Consider the following 22526-nt stretch of genomic DNA (forward strand, 5'->3'; position numbering starts at 1 on the left):
AAAAAATCTTTCAAATACTTTGAAGTATAAAGTTGTCACTAAATTAATGTTATATAGTTCTGCACTATGTGCAGAATTATATAACATTGTTTATGTTTCTGCCCCTTTAAGCATGCGCCGTGCACCAGCTTTTTAAACCCAGCACTAGTTTAGAGAGCCTAAGGTGCTTGTATCATCTGGTAAAAGACTCAATTTGCATCATTGCTAACATGATACAATCCCCAGTGATGTTCCGACCAGCTGCAGTATTTAAAATGCTTGTGCACTGAAAATATCTAGCTGTGCATTACATGCACTTGCAGAAAAAATTCCAACACTAAACCAGTGATAACTTTAAAGGGACATTAATGATTCAGATTAAGAATACAGTTTTTAAAAAGTTTCAAATTTACTTCTATTATCAAATTTATTTCATTCTCATGTTATTCTTTGTCGAAGAGATAGCTCGGTAGGTAGGGTGCACATCTCTGAAGCACTACATGACAGGAAATAGTGCTGCCATCTAGTGCCCCTGCTAATGTATAACATTGTTGCAAAACTGCTGCTATATAGTGCGGCAGACACGTGCACACTCTTGAACTTACATTTCTGCTTTTCAACAAAGGATAACAAGAAAACAGACAATTTGATAATAGAAGTAAATTAGAACGTTATTTAAAATTTTATGTTCCACCATGAAAGAAAAAAAATGGTTTTATGTCCCTTTTTTAATTCGAAGCATTTTTGCAAATATATGTATATTGTAAATGTTTCAGTCAGAAAATGTAATTCATTTATGTGCATCTTAATTTTGACTGTAATATCTCTTTAAATCCCATGGATAATGCTTATTTAAGGATGGCAAAATTAAAGAGTATTTGCTCTTTGAACTTGCTCCATTTAGAACTTTCTTTTCTTGCCTCTAGGAACTGTGAGAATCTGGCACTCGAGCACATACCGCCTGGAAAGCACCTTAAACTATGGAATGGAGCGTGTGTGGTGTGTGTCTGGGCTCCGAGGATCTAACAATGTTGCTTTGGGATATGATGAGGGCAGCATTATTATTAAGGTAAAACTGTTTTATCTTGTGTGTGTGGTGCTTTTAAGAAAAGTTATAAATCATGGTTATAAAATAGTTTGGACTAAGTATTATCCGCTAGTTAGTTCCCAGTGTGCATGACCTAGAATACTTATCTTGGCATTAACTAAAAGGCTAATTTATCATTTCTATAGGTTTAATACTCGGTGTATTTTAAAGCAGCATTGGTACAGCCACTGCTGCCATATAATGCTCAAGACCTGTGTATATTCTTCAAGAAAATTAAATAGATTTATAACAGAGGTTAATTGCACCTTTCTTGTTCCTAGCTGGGTCGTGAAGAGCCTGCAATGTCAATGGACGCTAATGGGAAAATCATCTGGGCCAAACACTCTGAGGTGCAGCAGGCCAACCTGAAAGCTATGGGAGATGCAGAGATCAAGGATGGCGAGAGGCTCCCACTGGCTGTGAAAGACATGGGTAGCTGTGAAATTTACCCCCAGACAATACAGCATAACCCCAATGGAAGGTAGGAACCAGAATATCCACAGTGTAAGACCTATGTGAATAGATCCAGATCATGTTTTAAATTGAAAGGGAAAGCAAACATCTTGATTTTTATTTAAAATGTTTAGTTATGCGAGAGAAAACAGCTTTGCAATATCTTTTATTTATTTTGTCCCCCTTTTCATGTTTGCTCTGATGATTTCTCATGGCTAACTCTGGTACATATCTGTCATTAATTGGTTTTAACTAATGGCAACAAAAATACAATGCACTTTAAACTAACATTATGACAATGGTTAGCCCAGAAATGCCTCCTTCAAAAAAGCCAAAATGGTGTGTTGAGTTTGGCTAATGAAAAACCATTACAGTAAATTGGATGTTAATTTGTTTTAAGTACATTTTGACTTGGCTGATATGATGTTCTATTGCAGCACAACATAAATGTCTGGTATTTACAAGGTGCTTACTATTCTATTTTTCTTTTTAAAATGATGACCCCATATCTCTAATTGGCAGCAACAAGTAAACAGATATACTTTTTGTTTTAATTTGTTATTAAACCCCTTCCCGCCGTTAGGACGTTCCATGCCATCCTAAGTGCACTGGGCTTTAGCGTCGTTAGGATGGCATCGAACGTCCTAGTCGTTCTGCTGTACTGAAGCAGTAACGGCTTCCTAACGGGAATCGCGGACTGGAGGGCGTGTCTAGCATCATAGGCACTCCCCACTGACCCAATCCCATCATTGAAATCACGTGATTTTAATTTTTTACTTGTTTACATCAGAACTTTGGTACGATGTAACAAATAAGTACCATCAGGAAGGGGGTTAAGGATCCTGAGTGTTAGTACAAGTGGTAAATGCTTAAGTTTAATTTCTTTTGTCACACTGAGCATTTGAAAAACAGTCTAAACCTTTTCTACATTTCAGGTTTGTGGTGGTGTGTGGAGATGGAGAATACATCATTTACACTGCTATGGCCCTAAGGAACAAGAGTTTTGGATCTGCACAGGAGTTTGTCTGGGCTCATGACTCCTCTGAGTAAGTTTTCTCTAAGATTAGAAGAGGGTCGCTTAAAGGAACATGAAACCCAACAATGGTAATAAGTGATGGGGATAGGGCATACAGTTTGTAAACAACTTTCCATTTTACTTCTATTATCCAATTTGCTTCATTCTCTTGGTATCCTTTGTTGAAAACCATACCTAGGTAGGCTCAGGAGCTGCAACACACTACTGGGAGCTAACTGCTGATTGGTGGCTGAACATTTTTGACTGTTATTGGTTTACCTGATGTGTTCAGATAGTTCTCCAGTAGTACATGTTTCTTCTGTTAAGTGTGATCAGTCCACGGGTCATCATTACTTCTGGGATATTACTCCTCCCCAACAGGAAGTGCAAGAGGATTCACCCAGCAGAGTTGCATATAGCCCCTCCCCTCTACGTCACCCCCAGTCATTCTCTTGCACCCAACGACTAGATAGGATGTGTGAGAGGACTATGGTGATTTTATTTAGTTTATTTCTTCAATCAAAAGTTTGTTATTTTTTAATAGCACCGGAGTGTGTTATTCCTTCTCTGGTAGAGTTTGAAGAAGAATCTACCAGAGTTTTTACTATGATTTTAGCCGGAGTTGTTAAGATCATATTGCTGTTTCTCGGCCATCTGAGGAGAGGTAAACTTCAGATCAGGGGACAGCGGGCAGTTTATTCTGCAAAGAGGTATGTAGCAGTTTTTATTTTCTAACAATGGAATTGCTGAGAAAATCCTGCCATACCGACATTATATCATGTATGTATAATTTACATTTTAGTATTCTGGAGAATGGTACTTCACTGGAATTACACTGTGTATGTAAGACTTTAGCCTAATAGAAATACAACAGGCTTTTTAATAACTCTTAATTATGTTAAACGTTTTTGCTGGAATGTAAAATCGTTTTCATTTTCTGAGGTACTGGGTGAATAAAATGTTTGGGCACTATTTTTCCACTTGGCAGTTGCTGGATCTAATTATGACAGTTTTTAATCTCTCTCACTGTTGTGTGTGAGGGGGTGGGACCTTTTTTGGCGCTTTTACTACGCATCAAAAATTTCAGTCAAAAGCTCATTGTTTTTTCCTGCATGTTCCGGTTCATCTCTACAGAACCCAGGGATCTTCAAAGCTAATTTGAGGGAAGTAATCTAACAGAGCTGTAAGATTGTAGTTGACTGTGATAAAAAACGTTTATTCTTTAACTTTTTTATGCCTCAGGGTTAGTTATTTCTTGCTACTGGGTACAAGCCTTTGCTAAGTTGCATTTTGTTTTACAAAGCTGATTGATTTCATCTGTTATATATATTCAGTGTTTTTCAAGCACAGTTCGTTTTTTTCATTGTATTTTACTTGTATAGTATTTCCAAGTTGCAAGTTTATTTGCTAGTTTGTTAAACATGTCTGATTCAGAAGATGAGACCTGTACTATTTGTACTAAAGCCAAGGTGGAGCCCAATAGAAATTTATGTACTAACTGTATTGATGCTACATTAAATAAAAGTCAATCTGTACAAATTGAACAAATTTCACCAAACAATGAGGGGAGAGTTATGCCGACTAACTCGCCTCACGTGACAGTACCTGCATCTCCCGCTCGTGACGTGCGCGATATGGCGACGCCAAGTACATCTGGGCGGCCATTACAAATAACATTACAAGATATGGCTACTGTTATGACTGAGGTTTTGGCTAAATTACCAGAACTAAGGGGCAAGCGTGATCACTCTGGGGTGAGAACAGAGTGCGCTGATAATGTTAGGGCCATGTCAGATACTGCGTCACAACTTGCAGAACATGAGGACGGAGAGCTTCATTCTGCGGCTGACGGTTCTGATCCAAACAGATTGGATTCAGATATTTCAAATTTTAAATTTAAGCTGGAAAACCTCCGTGTTTTACTAGGGGAGGTGTTAGCGGCCCTGAATGATTGTAACACAGTTGCAATACCTGAGAAAATGTGTAGGTTGGATAAATATTTTGCTGTACCAACAAGTACTGACGTTTTTCCTATACCTAAAAGACTAACTGAAATTATTACTAAGGAGTGGGATAGACCCGGTGTGCCGTTCTCACCCCCTCCAATATTTAGAAAGATGTTTCCAATAGACACCACCACACGGGATTTATGGCAAACGGTCCCTAAGGTGGAGGGAGCAGTTTCTACTTTAGCTAAACGTACCACTATCCCGGTAGAGGATAGCTGTGCCTTTTCAGATCCAATGGATAAAAAATTAGAGGGTTACCTTAAGAAAATGTTTGTTCAACAAGGTTTTATATTGCAACCCCTTGCATGCATTGCGCCGATCACGGCTGCAGCGGCATTCTGGATTGAGTCTCTAGAAGAGAATCTTAGTTTAGCTTCGCTGGACGACATTTCAGACAGACTTAGAATACTTAAGCTATCTAATTCATTCATTTCGGAAGCCGTAGTACATTTAATTAAACTTACGGCTAAGAATTCCGGATTCGCCATTCAAGCGCGCAGAGCACTGTGGCTAAAATCCTGGTCAGCTGATGTAACTTCTAAGTCCAAATTACTTAATATACCTTTCAAGGGACAGACCTTATTTGGGCCTGGTTTGAAAGAAATTATCGCTGACATTACCGGAGGTAAGGGCCACGCCCTACCTCAAGACAAAGCCAAACCTAAGGCTAGACAGTCTAATTTTCGTTCCTTTCGGAATTTCAAAGCAGGAGCAGCATCAACTTCCACTACTCCAAAACAAGAAGGATCTGGTGCTCGCTACAGACAAGGCTGGAGACCTAACCAGTCCTGGAACAAGGGCAAGCAAGCCAGGAAGCCTGCAGCTGCCACTAAAACAGCATGAATTGAGGGCCCCCGATCCGGGATCGGATCTAGTGGGGGGCAGACTTTCTCTCTTCGCCCAGGCTTGGGCAAGAGATGTCCAGGATCCCTGGGCGCTAGAGATAATATCTCAGGGATACCTTCTGGACTTCAAACACTCTCCTCCAAGAGAGAGATTTCATCTGTCAAGGTTGTCGACAAACCAAACAAAGAAAGAAGCGTTTCTACGCTGCATACAAGAACTATTGTTAATGGGAGTAATCCATCCAGTTCCACGGTCGGAACAGGGACAAGGGTTTTACTCAAATCTGTTTGTGGTTCCCAAAAAAGAGGGAACTTTCAGACCAATCCTGGATTTAAAGATCCTAAACAAATTCCTAAGAGTTCCATCATTCAAAATGGAGACTATCCGGACAATTTTACCCATGATCCAAGAAGGTCAGTACATGACCACAGTGGACTTAAAGGACGCTTACCTTCACATACCGATTCACAAAGATCATTACCGGTATCTAAGATTTGCCTTTCTAGACAGGCATTACCAGTTTGTAGCTCTTCCATTCGGATTGGCTACAGCTCCAAGAATCTTCACAAAGGTTCTAGGTGCTCTTCTGGCGGTACTAAGACCGCGGGGAATTTCGGTAGCTCCTTACCTAGACGACATTCTGATACAAGCTTCAAGCTTTCAAACTGCCAAGTCTCATACAGAGTTAGTACTGGCATTTCTAAGGTCACATGGATGGAAGGTGAACGAAAAGAAAAGTTCACTCGTTCCACTTACAAGAGTTCCCTTCCTGGGAACTCTTATAGATTCTGTAGAAATGAAGATTTACCTGACAGAAGACAGGTTAACAAGACTTCAAAGTGCTTGCCGCACCCTTCATTCCATTCAACACCCATCGGTGGCTCAATGCATGGAGGTAATCGGCTTAATGGTAGCAGCAATGGACATAGTGCCATTTGCTCGCTTACACCTCAGACCACTGCAATTGTGCATGCTAAGTCAGTGGAATGGGGATTACTCAGACTTGTCCCCTTCTCTGAATCTGGATCAAGAGACCAGAAATTCTCTTCTATGGTGGCTTTCTCGGCCACATCTGTCCAGGGGGATGCCATTCAGCAGACCAGACTGGACAATTGTAACAACAGACGCCAGCCTTCTAGGTTGGGGTGCCGTCTGGAATTCTCTGAAGGCTCAGGGACAATGGAGTCAGGAGGAGAGTCTCCTGCCAATAAACATTCTGGAATTGAGAGCAGTTCTCAATGCCCTCCTGGCTTGGCCCCAGTTGACAACTCGGGGGTTCATCAGGTTTCAGTCGGACAACATCACGACTGTAGCTTACATCAACCATCAGGGAGGGACAAGGAGCTCCCTAGCAATGATGGAAGTATCAAAGATAATTCGCTGGGCAGAGTCTCACTCTTGCCACCTGTCAGCAATCCACATCCCGGGAGTGGAGAATTGGGAGGCGGATTTCTTAAGTCGTCAGACTTTTCATCCGGGGGAATGGGAACTTCATCCGGAGGTCTTTGCCCAAATACTTCGACGTTGGGGCAAGCCAGAGATAGATCTCATGGCGTCTCGACAGAACGCCAAGCTTCCTCGATACGGGTCCAGATCCAGGGATCCAGGAGCAGTCCTAATAGATGCCCTGACGGCACCTTGGGACTTCAGGATGGCTTATGTGTTTCCACCCTTCCCGATGCTTCCTCGATTGATTGCCAGAATCAAACAGGAGAGAGCATCAGTGATTCTGATAGCACCTGCATGGCCACGCAGGACTTGGTATGCAGACCTGGTGGACATGTCATCCTGTCCACCTTGGTCTCTACCTCTGAAACAGGACCTCCTGATACAGGGTCCTTTCAAACATCAAAATCTAACTTCTCTGAAGCTGACTGCTTGGAAATTGAACGTTTGATTTTATCAAGACGTGGGTTTTCTGAGTCAGTTATTGACACCTTAATACAGGCTAGGAAGCCTGTTACCAGAAAGATTTACCATAAAATATGGCGTAAATACCTATATTGGTGTGAATCCAAAGGTTACTCTTGGAGTAAGGTTAGGATTCCTAGGATATTGTCTTTTCTACAAGAAGGTTTAGAAAAGGGTTTATCTGCTAGTTCATTAAAGGGACAGATCTCAGCTCTGTCTATTCTGTTACACAAACGTCTGTCAGAAGTGCCAGACGTTCAGGCTTTTTGTCAGGCTTTAGCGAGGATTAAGCCTGACTGTTGCTCCACCATGGAGTTTAAATCTTGTTCTTAACGTTTTACAGGGCGTTCCGTTTGAACCCCTCCATTCCATTGATATAAAGTTGTTATCTTGGAAAGTTCTATTTTTAATGGCTATTTCATCGGCTCGAAGAGTCTCTGAGTTATCAGCCTTACATTGTGATTCTCCTTATTTGATTTTTCATTCGGATAAGGTAGTTCTGCGTACTAAACCTGGGTTCTTACCCAAGGTAGTCACTAACAGGAATATCAATCAAGAGATTGTTGTTCCATCCTTGTGTCCAAATCCTTCTTCAAAGAAGGAACGTCTTCTGCACAATCTGGATGTAGTTCGTGCCCTAAAATTTTACTTACAGGCAACTAAAGAATTTTGACAGACGTCTTCCCTGTTTGTCGTTTACTCTGGTCAGAGGAGAGGTCAAAAAGCTTCTGCTACCTCTCTCTCTTTTTGGCTTCGTAGCATAATACGTTTAGCCTATGAGACTGCTGGACAGCAGCCTCCTGAAAGAATTACAGCTCATTCCACTAGAGCTGTGGCTTCCACTTGGGCCTTTAAGAATGAGGCCTCTGTTGAACAGATTTGCAAGGCTGCAACTTGGTCTTCGCTTCATACTTTTTCCAAATTTTACAAATTTGACACATTTGCTTCCTCGGAGGCTATTTTTGGGAGAAAGGTTCTTCAGGCAGTGGTTCCTTCTGTATAAAAGAGCCTGCCTATCCCTCCCGTCATCCGTGTACTTTTGCTTTGGTATTGGTATCCCAGAAGTAATGATGACCCGTGGACTGATCACACTTAACAGAAGAAAACATAATTTATGCTTACCTGATAAATTCCTTTCTTCTGTAGTGTGATCAGTCCACGGCCCGCCCTGTTTTTTAAGGCAGGTACTTATTTTTAAATTATACTCCAGTCACCACTACACCCTTGGTTCCTCCTTTCTTGTTGGTCCTTGGTCGAATGACTGGGGGTGACGTAGAGGGGAGGGGCTATATGCAACTCTGCTGGGTGAATCCTCTTGCACTTCCTGTTGGGGAGGAGTAATATCCCAGAAGTAATGATGACCCGTGGACTGATCACACTACAGAAGAAAGGAATTTATCAGGTAAGCATAAATTATGTTTTTTTCCTTCAACAAAAAATACCAAGAGAATGTAGAAAATTGAAAAGTTGTGTAAATGTGCATGCTCTATCTGAATCACAAAAGAATATTGCTGCCTTTCATGTTCCTTTAACAATTTAACCAATTCATGCAACTAAAGTACAAATGGATTTGAGAATCACTAATTTAAGTGGCCAAGAACAGTTAACTGATGCATAAATCAGAGAAGGAAGCTATAAGAAAAAGACGTAAGATATTGTACACCTGAGTCAGTGACACAGTAGCATAGCATTATATGCATAATAAAAAGACAATGCAAAAGCACTTAGTTTGAATTTCAAATGAGTAGTAAATCTGGCAAATCTTGGTTGTATTTTCTCTCCCACTGCATCATGTGACAGCCATCAGCCAATCACAAAATGCATATCTGTATATTCTGTGATTCTTGCACATGCTCAGTAGGTGCTGGTGTCTTAAAGTGTGCAAATAAATAGATTGTGCATATTTAGATAATGGATGTGAATTGGAAAGTTGTTTAAAATCGTGTGCTCTATCTGAATAATGAAGGTTTAGTTTTCACTTGAGTGTCACTTTAACTAAGCTCAAAATTATAAAAACCAGGAAAAAAATAAATAATAATTCACATTTTCTCAACTGGGGTGTTCTTAATACACACGTTCTTAATAGCCTGTGGTGGTTGTGTGTTTTTATTTAGGGAGAGGGGGGGGGGTTATTGGAAAATGACATGTTCCAGTTAGTTACAGCATGTATTTTTTTTCACTATTCACCCTGGAAGTCGTATGCGTTTAACCCCCACAAAGGGCGCAAACACAAAGTCCTGTTCTGGTGTTACCATGATAGCCCGATACCCAGTATTCATCTAAGCCTATCCTATGCAAAACATTATAGTCTGTAAAGGATTTAAAAAAATGTCTACATTTTGTTTCCCTCCTCTTTCATATTAGTGCTTGTGTTTCTGTTTCAGCATGCTAGGGATATGAAACCCAACGTTTTGCCTTCATGAGTCAGATAGAAAATGCAGTTTTAAACAACTTTCTAATTTACTTCTATTAAAAATTTCTTTCTCTTGCTATCTTTTTTTGAAAAACAGGGCTGTAAGCTTAGCAGCACTATATGGCAGCATTTTTTAAAAATTGTATCCATATGAAAGAGCACCAGATGACAGCGCTATTTCCTGCCACGTAGTGCTCCAGATGCCTACCTAGGTATCTCTTCAAGACAGAATATCATGGGAACAAAGCAAATTTGATAATAGAAGTAAATTGGAAACTTTTTTAAAATTGTCTGCTCTGTCCTAATCACAGAATAAATCCTTTGGGTTTTTCATATCCCTTTAAAATTGTCTGCTCTGTCCTAATCACAAAATAAATCCTTTGGGTTTTTCATATCCCTTTAAAATTGTCTGCTCTGTCCTAATCACAAAATAAATCCTTTGGGTTTTTCATATCCCTTTAAAATTGTCTGCTCTGTCTTAATCACAAAATAAATCCTTTGGGTTTTTCATATCCCTTTAAAATTGTCTGCTCTGTCTTAATCACAAAATAAATCCTTTGGGTTTTTCATATCCCTTTAAAATTGTCTGCTCTGTCCTAATCACAAAATAAATCCTTTGGGTTTTTCATATCCCTTTAAAATTGTCTGCTCTGTCTTAATCACAAAATAAATCCTTTGGGTTTTTCATATCCCTTTAAAATTGTCTGCTCTGTCCTAATCACAAAATAAATCCTTTGGGTTTTTCATATCCCTTTAAAATTGTCTGCTCTGTCTTAATCACAAAATAAATCCTTTGGGTTTTTCATATCCCTTTAAAATTGTCTGCTCTGTCCTAATCACAAAATAAATCCTTTGGGTTTTTCATATCCCTTTAAAATTGTCTGCTCTGTCTTAATCACAAAATAAATCCTTTGGGTTTTTCATATCCCTTTAAAATTGTCTGCTCTGTCCTAATCACAAAATAAATCCTTTGGGTTTTTCATATCCCTTTAAAATTGTCTGCTCTGTCCTAATCACAAAATAAAACCTTTGGGTTTTTCATATCCCTTTAAAATAGTCTGCTCTGTCCTAATCACAAAATAAATCCTTTGGGTTTTTCATATCCCTTTAAAATTGTCTGCTCTGTCTTAATCACAAAATAAATCCTTTGGGTTTTTCATATCCCTTTAAAATTGTCTGCTCTGTCTTAATCACAAAATAAATCCTTTGGGTTTTTCATATCCCTTTAAAATTGTCTGCTCTGTCCTAATCACAAAATAAATCCTTTGGGTTTTTCATATCCCTTTAAAATTGTCTGCTCTGTCTTAATCACAAAATAAATCCTTTGGGTTTTTCATATCCCTTTAAAATTGTCTGCTCTGTCTTAATCACAAAATAAATCCTTTGGGTTTTTCATATCCCTTTAAAATTGTCTGCTCTGTCTTAATCACAAAATAAATCCTTTGGGTTTTTCATATCCCTTTAAAATTGTCTGCTCTGTCTTAATCACAAAATAAATCCTTTGGGTTTTTCATATCCCTTTAAAATTGTCTGCTCTGTCTTAATCACAAAATAAATCCTTTGGGTTTTTCATATCCCTTTAAAATTGTCTGCTCTGTCCTAATCACAAAATAAAACCTTTGGGTTTTTCATATCCCTCTAAAATTGTCTGCTCTGTCCTAATCACAAAATAAAACCTTTGGGTTTTTCATATCCCTTTAAAATTGTCTGCTCTGTCTTAATCACAAAATAAATCCTTTGGGTTTTTCATATCCCTTTAAAATTGTCTGCTCTGTCCTAATCACAAAATAAATCCTTTGGGTTTTTCATATCCCTTTAAAATTGTCTGCTCTGTCCTAATCACAAAATAAATCCTTTGGGTTTTTCATATCCCTTTAAAATTGTCTGCTCTGCCTTAATCACAAAATAAATCCTTTGGGTTTTTCATATCCCTCTAAAATTGTCTGCTCTGCCTTAATCACAAAATAAATCCTTTGGGTTTTTCATATCCCTCTAAAATTGTCTGCTCTGTCTTAATCACAAAATAAATCCTTTGGGTTTTTCATATCCCTTTAAAATTGTACTTATCTCTTAAGTGGCATCAATGCTACTAATTTAACACTCTAGCATATCGCGGTTTCTTTGTGTGTTCTGTTATGTTATAACATGCCTGCTGGGTAATAGAAATGACTACCATATAGATTCATTTATACATTCAATGGGAAGTTTATTGTAAAAAGCAGTTATGCAGAATGCAATACAATATCCAGTTCAGATTATGGCCCTAAGCCTTAAGTCAGCACATTGTTTCAACGTTTAGGATTTAAAATGTTCTAAAAGCCACCCCGTTCATATGCCGTTGTCTACTTCACATGTAGGTATGCCATTAGAGAGAGCACCAGTGTGGTGAAGATCTTCAAGAATTTCAAGGAAAAGAAAAGTTTCAAACCAGACTTTGGCGCAGAAGGTGGGTTTCCCAAATATCATTTAGTATTTGCTGTGATCTCTATAATGGTCACATTGCACCATTTTGTGTAGAAGATAGTACCTGATGAGGTTCTGTAGTATTTCTCCTTTTTTACAATGATTAATTCCCAACGTATTACATAGTTATAGAAAGAAATGATTTCTATATCCACTACCTTTGCTTACTAATTAACTTTAATGCAAAGCACCCCCCACCTATCTGTATATATACGTATTTCATGTAATATAGCAGCAAATTTACAATTTATATATTGCCACAACTACTACTAGTGCGGATTGCATATCATAGTGCCATTGTTTACCTTGTGTCTTGAGTATTACATAGTTATGTTGGTAAATAAAAATGAATGTATGCTTATGAATACAGGATTCCCCACTTCATAGTGGAAATGTTTGCCAATTCCACCTGATAAGCATACTTGACTTCACATTAATAGGAAATATTTGAACTGTTTGCAGGTATCTATGGTGGATTTTTGCTGGGAGTCCGCTCTGTCAACGGTTTAGCTTTCTATGACTGGGAGAACACGGAACTTATTCGGAGAATTGAAATCCAGCCTAAGCATGTGAGTTAAATTCTGCACACATCTAATCACATTTATGAAATAAACGTTTACACTAATATGCAGATATGTGTAGTCTAAAAGGGTACAGTCATGGTGTAATAATGTATAGCCTAATACAGAATGCATTGGGTGCATTGCAAGTAGCACAGATTGATTTTGTGACGACGCTGAGTATTTGCAAAGTTCTAGGATATCCATCATTAAACCCAGGTTTGGTTAATCACATTAGTCAGAATATAAATAAAAATTAATCTGAACTAAAGGGTTAAATACTTTTAAAAGCAACTTTTGGAGGCTTCTGTGATTAGCGGTGAAAATAATTATTTGCCCAGATTGCTATGCTTAAATCTCTGAATACAAATTAACAAATTAAAATGACAACTTATTTTAAATTAAATTGTTTAAGAAACAGTGTCTTCTTATTGTCGTTATGGATACTACTTTTGGCGGCAGACCTATAATTCCTTACTCTCAGGGATGGACAGTTGTCTTATTTCCAAAGAATCTAGGAGCTGCCAAATGTTCTATGAAAGATTTAAAAGTGCAAAATTTGAACAACTAACATTTTCCCATTGAAAGTGCTTTGTTTTATTTTAAACATTCATTATTGGCTCTTTTTGAACAATTAGAATTTTGCAACCCATGAGATATTTGGTCCAGTTTGTGTATCTGTAAGTAATAACGTTGTATCCATTAACTTGGATAGGGCAACCTATTATTGGCTGTACCAGTAAGGATTTCAGATTGCAAAAAGCCCTGCAATATATCGCTTTCCAAGTCATTTTATTAGTATTAAAACTTTGGAAAATAGAACTTTAGTCTTGTTAGGGACACTGAAAACTAGTTATCATAAAACAAATATCTTGTATGTATAAAAAGAGAAGGTACAAATAATAGTAAAGTAATTACATATAGCTTTATAAAAGAGAAACAAAGAAAACTAGCGGCATTTCATGCACCTCCCTCTAATCATGGGTGCTGCCATTATGGAACCTAGGATACACTGCCGGTATCTGATGGAGAGTTGCTGCAATTGTGCAAGTGGGTCAGCACTGGAATGTAGTGAAAGACAGATTTCAACATGGTGGCACCCGTGAGTAAAGGGAGGTGGGGAATATCATCAATACTATGTTTATATAATGTATTTATTGTTTAATGTCCCTTTTAAATATTAAAAAATATGAAATATTTAAATACAAATAAATGATATTGGCATTAAAAAAAAACTTAAGGGCTGATATCTCCCAACAGTTGTCTGTTTGTCCAAACAGTAACCACACCCTGTTTCAGAGCCACCCCCCTTCCTCAACATCCCATTTGTTTTTTTTGGTTTTTTTATGCAAATATAACTTTTTTTGTATTTGAATGTTTTTGTATTTCACTGAAACTTGTATAAAGTGATGTTATGTAGTTTATTTTTATTGTTTTATATTATTGTGCATATTATGCAAATCTGTTTACATTAAATGGCACATCATAGAATTAATGGGCAGGTTATGGTTCTATACATAAAACCCAATTTTTACATGATTCAGAAAGAGCATGCTGTTTTAAATTATTCACTTGGTATCCTTTGTTGAAAGAGCAGCAATGCATTACTTGGAGCTAGCTATATAAACTGGGTGAGCCAATAAAGAGGTGTGTGTATATGTGTCTCGTTCGTTCGTGCATTGTTGCTCCTGAGGATACCAAGAAAGTGAAGCAAATTAGATAATAGAAGTACATTTAAAAGTTGTTTACGATTGCATGCCCTGTATGAATCATGAGTTTAATTTTGACATTATTGTCCCTTCAAGCGTACCTAATCTCAATCTTCTTATTCTTGCTTTCCTTTTGGTGACATACAGATTCCTTTAGTTGAAGGCTAGAGATTTATTTGCTTGGCGTAGAATTAAATGTGTCGTACAGAGTGGCACTAGTACATTAAAAGAGACTTCCTTGCATGTTATTTCAGATGTTTATGTATCATTAGTGGTGGTGTATAAATAACCAATGCTAATTGTTTTCTGCAGATTTTCTGGTCCGATTCTGGAGAACTAGTCTGTATAGCTACTGAAGAATCCTTCTTCATTCTGAAATACATGTCGGAGAAGGTTGCAGCAGCACAGGAGACACATGAGGGAGTGTCGGAAGATGGAATTGAGGAAGCTTTTGAGGTGCATAGACTTCTTGTTTAGCCTAATGTCCTCTGATTTAAGTAAAGTCGGGCATTTTACAGATTACTGTTGAGGCTCTGACCCTTCATAATTTGTAATCGCAAAGCAAATAACATGTTCAGACCAAGGTTTGGATGCAGTGGCTTTTTATGAGCGTCCTCTTACATTAACTTTAACATTTATTTCCTTTTTTTAGGTTCTTGGTGAAATTCAGGAAATAGTGAAGACTGGACTGTGGGTTGGTGATTGTTTTATTTACACCAGCACAGTGAACAGACTGAACTACTATGTAGGTGGGGAGATTGTTACCATTGCACACTTAGACAGGTGAGAGACTTCTGTCACTAATTCCAGTAAAATGGCACATGGGGACAGGTGTGTGTGTTTGCGGTCATGCACCAAAGGACTTCTAGTATTCTGTACATAGATTAAATCAGGTAAAGGGACATGAAATTCCACATTATAATTTCATGATTCAAACAGAGCTTACAATTTTAATTACTAATGTACTTTTATTTTCTAATTTGATTAGTTCTCAAGTTATTCTTTGGTAAAGAGATATCTAGATAGGCAGTGTCCACAAATCTCTATTGCTACATGGCAGGAAAATGTGCTGCACTCTGGTGCTCTTGCTAATGTAGAAGAACCTTGCAAAACTGCTGCCGTATAGTGCTGCAGATGCATGCTCATGACCTTTACCTTCCTGCTTTTCAACAAATTATACAAAGAAGACAAGGGAAATTTTGATAAGTGTGAATTGGAAAGTTGTCTAAAATTCTGAATCATAAAAGAGAAAAATTGGGTTTATGTCCCTTTAAAATCATACGCCTAGATTACAAGTTGTGCGTTAGGGTAAAAAAGCAGCGTTAAGAGGTCCTAACGCTGCTTTTTTACGCCCGCTATTAAGAGTCTTGAAGGTTTGGGGTCATCGCACACTTCTTTGGTCTTACCGCAAAACGACTTACGTAAACTTCATAAAGTCTTTATTCTATGGGACTTCCATAGCGCCGGTATTACGAGTCTGTCCTGGGAGGCCAAAAAGTGAGCGGTACACCCTACCCTGTCAAGAGTCCTAACGCATTTAAAAGTCAGTAGTTAAGAGTTTTATGGTACAACGCCGTAACATAAAACTCATAACTAAAGTAATAAAAAGTACACTAACACCCATAAACTACCTATTAACCCCTAAACCGAGGCCCTCCCGCATCGCAAACACTATAATAAAATTTTTAACCCCTAATCTGCCGCTCTGGACACCACTACCTACATTGTATGTATTAACCCCTAATCTGCTGCCCCAACATCGCCGACACCTACATACTATTTATTAACCCCTAATCTGCCGCCCCAATGTCACCGCAACCTACCTACATTTATTAACCCGCAATCTGCCGCCCCAACATCACCAACACTATATTAAAGTTATTAACCCCTAAATCTAACCCCAACACCCCCTAACTTAAATATAATTACAATACATCTAAATAAAATTTACTATCATTACCTAAATAATTCCTATTTAAAACTAAATACTTACCTATAAAATAAAACCTAAGCTAGCTACAATATAACTAATAGTTACATTGTAGCTAACTTAGGGTTTATTTTTATTTTACAGGCAAGTTTGTATTTATTTTAACTAGGTAGAATAGTTATTAAATAGTTATTAACTATTTAATAACTACCTAGCTAAAATAAATACAAATTTACCTGTAAAATAAAACCTAAGCTAAGTTACACTAACACCTAACACTACACTATAATTAAATAAATTAACTAAATTAAATACAATTACCTAAATTAAATTAGCTAAAGTACAAAAAAAACAAACACTAAATTACAGAAAATAATAAACTAATTACACCTAATCTAATAGCCCTATCAAAATAAAAAAAAACCTGGCCTAAACTACCAATAGCCCTTAAAAGGGACTTTTGCAGGGCATTACCCCAAAGTAATCAGCTCTTTTACCTAGAGAAAAAAAAAATACAAACAACCCCCCTAACAGTAAAACCCACCACCCACACAACCAACCCCCAAATAAAATACTATCTAAAAAAAAAACTAAACTCCTTATTGCCCTGAAAAGTGCATTTGGATGGGCATTGCCCTTAAAAGGGCAGTTAGCTCTATTGCAGCCCAAAGTCCCTAACCTAAAAATAAAACCCACCCAATTCACCCTTAAAAAAACTTAACACTAACCCCCTGAAGATCGACTTACCGGGAGAAGTCTTCATCCAAGCCGGGCGAAGTGGTCCTCCAGACGGCATCTTGTATCTTTATCCATCCGACGCGGAAGTGACGTCATCCAAGATGGCGTCCCTTCGATTCCGATTGGCTGATAGAATTCTATCGGAATTAAGGTAGAAAAAATCCTATTGGCTCATGCAATCAGCCAATAGGATTGAAGTTCAATCCTATTGGTTGATCCAATCAGCCAATACGATTGAGCTTGCATTCTATTGGCTGATTGGATAAGCCAATAGGATTGAACTTAGTTTTTAGGATTGAATTTAGTATTTAGTTTTAAATAGGAATAATGTAGTTAATGATAGGAATATTTATTTAGATTTATTTAAATTATATTTATGTAAGGGTGTTCATAAATATAATTAGGGGTTCATAAGTATTAATGTAGGTGGCAGCGGTGTCCGGAGCGGCAGATTAGGGGTTAATAATTATAATGTAGGTGTTTCGGGGGCGGCAGATTAGGGGTTAATAAGTGTAAGATTAGGGGTGTTTAGACTCGGGGGTTCATGTTAGGGTGTTAGGTGTAGACATAAATTTTATTTCCCCATAGGAATCAATGGGGCTGCGTTACTGAGTTTTACGCTGCTTTTTTGCAGGTGTTAGTCTTTTTTTCAGCCGGCTCTACCCGTTGATTCCAATGGGGAAATTGTGCGCGAGCACGTACGACCAGCTCACTGCTGACTTAAGCAGCACTGGTATTGAAGTGCGGTAATGAGCAAAATTTTGCTCAACGCTCACTTCTTGTCTTTTAACAACGGGTTTCTGAAAACTCGTAATACCAGCGCTGTATGTAAGTGAGCGGTGAGGGAAAACTGCTTGTTAGCACCGCACAGCCTCTAACGCAAAACTCGTAATCCAGGCCTTAATTTATTAGTGCACCAAAACATTTGTAGTAAGTAGAAAGTTATAAAAGGCACTTTTCAGCAGTCCTTCCCTTTCCAACTTCTATAGTAGACAGCTTAGGTCTTCTTTCTCTCTTATTTTAATGGGTTACATCATGATAGTCATTAAAGGGACATCATCCATATCTTATATTTGTTGTATATATTGTCGAGTAGGAACTGCATTGCAACACATCTTCATAAAATATAAATGTATTAAAACATTAAATAAGCACACAATCTTTCTGAAATCTTGTGTTTACAGGATGCATTATAATAACAAATGTAGAGCTATTGTCTCTTAGCCACCTTTTACAAAGATTTTCAATGTAGGTATATTGACGTATGATTCACTAACAAAACTGTATTTGATTCTCACAATGGAGTACAACCATTGCCTTAATTTTCTGTGTGTATTGCAGTTAAGCTAATTACAGATTTAAAACCCTTAGGACTGCTTTGCAAATATAGTGTATCTGCCATATCTTTACAGGACCATGTACTTGCTTGGTTATATCCCCAAAGATAATCGCCTTTATCTGGGAGACAAGGAACTGAACATTGTCAGTTATTCTTTGCTTGTGTCAGTTCTGGAATATCAGACAGCTGTAATGAGGAGAGATTTCAGCATGGCTGACAAAGTAATCCCAACCATCCCCAAGGAGCAGAGGACGCGTGTGGCTCACTTTTTGGAGAAACAGGTGAGAGGTTATAGTACTATTAGTGTTAAGACATATTCTTAATTAGTGGCCTTATTGTGTGTTCACCTGAACTTTGCTGGCCAAATGCCTGTAAGGCTTTTTTTAGACAGTTATTGTTGGGGCAAGTGTAGTTTGTGTGTTAATGAATTTATCTTTTTTTACATTTTCTATAAGGGCTTTAAGCAACAAGCTCTGGCAGTGTCCACTGATCCAGAACACCGTTTCGAACTGGCTTTACAGCTAGGAGAGCTCCAGATCGCCAACCAATTAGCTGTGGAAGCAGAGGTAAAGTATAACACCCATATATTACCAAGCTTTTATGGGAGATGTCATACCAAATTATCTGATTTATGTGAAATTAATTTAGAAATTAGAGTTAGTGTAATGCTTTTTACTATATCAATGTAGACGTTTATTACATAATCTGATCTGATTATACATTTCTCACTGTACACTAATTATATCCTTATTTTTTTATTTTTAAGAAAAGCTTTATACTTATTTGTAATATTCTTTGTTCTGTGTTTTTTTTTTTTTTTTTTTTTTTTTAGTAATTTTAATTAAAGAAGCACAGGTACATACAATAATATAAAAGCATATTGAGGTAACCAATGCAAAGGTATTACATTTCACAAACTGGAAAATAAAATGGTCGATACCTTACAAATTATAACAGTGCGGTATTAATACTGCTACTGAATGCAAACCAAGATGTTCTAAATGTGGAACAAGTGTTCTGACAGTAATAAAGTAAAGTTAATTCAAACATTACAAAGAATGCGAACATTAGATGCTGATAAATGTATAGAGGTTTCTTACATTTTAGTATATCATTATGGAGCACAAAACAAAGACTATTCAAATCCCATCTTAAGTGCGACCCATGCTCCTTTATTACAAACCAAACATAAGTGAAATAATTGACCGGTATCAACAAGCCCATCAGCATAAAAGAACGTATAACAGAAAATGTATAAATAATAAGGCAGCTCAACAGAGACCGGAATACCCATCCAAAGTATGTTTATCAAGGGAATATAACAATTAACCTTCTACTGAGTGTTAGAATATTATAAAAAAGGTAAAATAGCTGCATCTATTTAAGGTAATTAGTTTGTTACCATGAATACTGATTACATTAAAACTAGGTCTGTAAGGCATTCGTATGAGTACTGAGGAGATCTTTATAGGAAAACGTAAAAAATTAATACATGAACAAAACCAGTCATTAACATTAGCCTTGGCTCTTAATATATCAAAGATTTTAGTGTTATAAAAAACTTTTGTTGAGCTGCTTAATTGGTTGATCCTTACAGTAATACTAGCTCATAAAGTATATGTGCTATAATAGCAGAGGGTCAATTTGGGCTGATGTCACAAAACCTTAAACATTGCTATAATTCAAAACATAACATGCTCTTTATATAACAGAAGTGTTTCTTTGAACATATGGAAAGTGATCAATAAGAAATGTACATTTAGACACATCCATTCATTTCCAGGACTGAGGAGGAGATCTAGAACACTTAACCCTGTGTAGGCAAATTTCACAGAGAGATGAATGTTTGTATTGTAGAGCCATCTAAGCATAAAAAGCTTAACTGAAATGAGGTTGTAAAAGGTGACCGGCTCAAACATAAATCATATTGTCTGTCTAGCCGACTCCTTTCCGGGGATACAAATTCTTTGTTCTGTTTTAATTTTTATTGAATTGTGCCATCTCCTTTATATGCTTTAGAATATTACAGAAAATGTAAAACCTTAACTAATAGTGTCATTCATTGTAGGTTACTGTTTTTTACTCTTTGCTTTAAATTTTTATTCCTCCGTTTTAAAGGACGGTTAAATGCTTAACCAACAAATTCATAATAAGACAATGCAATAGCACTTACTATGGATTTCAATTGAGCAGCAGAATTTTTTTTTAACAAATTCTAAAGTTTCTTCCATAACCCTGCCCATGCTCATGTACATAAACACTATAAACTCTTGCACATGCTCAGTAGGAGCTGGTGCCTCAAAGTGTACATATATAAATACTGCACGGATTGATAACCAACGTAAATTGGAAACTTGTCCATTTTAAGACAGTTTAATTTCTCATTTCCCCACACAGTCTGAGCAGAAATGGAAGCAGCTAGCAGAACTTGCAATCAGCAAATGTCAGTTTGGGTTGGCACAGGAATGTCTTCACAATGCCCAGGACTATGGAGGTCTTTTGCTCCTGGCCACTTCCTCTGGGAATTCCACCATGGTGAACAAGTTGGCTGAAGGGGCAGAGAGAGATGGCAAGAATAATGTGGCTTTTCTAAGTTACTTCTTACTAGGAAAGTAAGTGAGACCATAGCAGTATTCCCTCCATCAGTTTTACTAATGCTGAAGCTTTTTGTTTTGTCTTTTGGATGAGGTAGCAGTAATCCTTAAGGTAAAGGAGTCTGTCCACTGGGTACGAACACCAGGTTTTCCTTTGAGTATTGCAGGGTAGTAAACCTATTGCGTTTATAACTCAATTTGTAGTGGAACAGTTGGTTCCTTCTTGAAAATAATAAAATACTACAAAAAATTAATCGGACTGTTGCAGTAGATGGCAAAAAAGCCCCAAAATGGCAAAAGATTGTAGTTGAGGCAGCAAAAGATAAAGGTCCAATAAAATGTGATGATAAAACTCGCTTTACTCGATGAAGAAAAAAAAATTCTTTGTCCATAAGAAAGAACAGCATTTAAACACACTGGCATTTTTGCTTAATAAAGTGAAATCTGTTTACATTAAAACGTAAATTTATATGCCAGTATCAGTTATGCATTTCCTACCAATGCTCATTAGCTTATAAGTACTCCCTACGCCACGAGCATTAGCAGTAAGTATCTGTCAGCCAATGAAGAGTAGTAGGGAGTACACAACTGATATAACTTTATTACACTCAGTTGAAATTTAAATCTTTTTTTTTATATTTAAAGATACAGAAAGATGTAGATATATCATAATTCCAGACAATTGATACCACATGCATGTATGATATACAGTATATACTTTACAAATAATAACGTTACATTTCCATATTTACCATATGTGTACAAAACTTGATTGTACCAAGTACAAATAAATCTATTCCACATCAATTTGAACTAAGCTAAATAAAAAAATAAAAAGTCTAAGTAATCTTCTTAATATCTTAAATTATATATATATATATATATATATATATATATAATCACAAATAAAAGCCCACCACGTGCCTTCGCCTCTAGAATAGAGATCATAATCAGAAACTTGCCAATATCAAGGTAAAATACCTTCATGTATAGCTGAATAGACGTGTGATGATCTAGATATTGGTGAAATAAATTGTAATTGAGCTGATATAGGTAATAACATAAGTCCTTGCCATTTATAAAAAAAACATTCAGAATTGAGCTTTAGAGGTTATCTTTATATCATATAATTCTGTTGTCATTTGCATACAAAGTTTTTATTAATCAACTCATTAATACCTGACACAGAAAGTGCTTTCCATCCCTTAAAGTGATGGCAAATCCTAGTGTTTGTGAAACACTAGTATTTACCATTGGAACAAATAACAAAATGTATGCTTACCTGATAAATTTCTTTCCGGGCATGGAAAGTCCATGACGTCATTCCAATTGCAACTCCTGGCCAGCAGGAGGAGGCAAAGAGCACCCCAGCAAAGACTTCCCTTACCCATAATCCAGCCATTGATAAAGGCTATAACGGCTGAAACGCGTAGATAGCTTCTTTGGCATTTTGTTGCTGCAGCTACCACGGACGGACCTC

The 22526-nt window shown here is 37.2% G+C and overlaps 1 protein-coding gene across 1 annotated transcript in view; it reads left to right on the forward strand.

The window, feature by feature from the left end:
• The window catches only part of COPB2 (COPI coat complex subunit beta 2), a 46020-nt gene that overhangs the window by 15504 nt on the left and 7990 nt on the right, over positions 1-22526 (forward strand). Inside the window, exons 8-17 of the mRNA XM_053709852.1 lie at positions 906-1048; positions 1348-1547; positions 2455-2565; positions 12071-12159; positions 12639-12745; positions 14758-14901; positions 15098-15228; positions 18526-18733; positions 18908-19018; positions 20850-21064. Coding sequence (XP_053565827.1) covers positions 906-1048; positions 1348-1547; positions 2455-2565; positions 12071-12159; positions 12639-12745; positions 14758-14901; positions 15098-15228; positions 18526-18733; positions 18908-19018; positions 20850-21064 — 1459 coding nt within the window. The remainder of the gene's footprint in view (positions 1-905; positions 1049-1347; positions 1548-2454; positions 2566-12070; positions 12160-12638; positions 12746-14757; positions 14902-15097; positions 15229-18525; positions 18734-18907; positions 19019-20849; positions 21065-22526) is intronic.

The sequence above is a fragment of the Bombina bombina genome, chromosome 4 (assembly GCF_027579735.1).
Source record: "Bombina bombina isolate aBomBom1 chromosome 4, aBomBom1.pri, whole genome shotgun sequence".
NCBI lineage: Eukaryota > Metazoa > Chordata > Amphibia > Anura > Bombinatoridae > Bombina > Bombina bombina.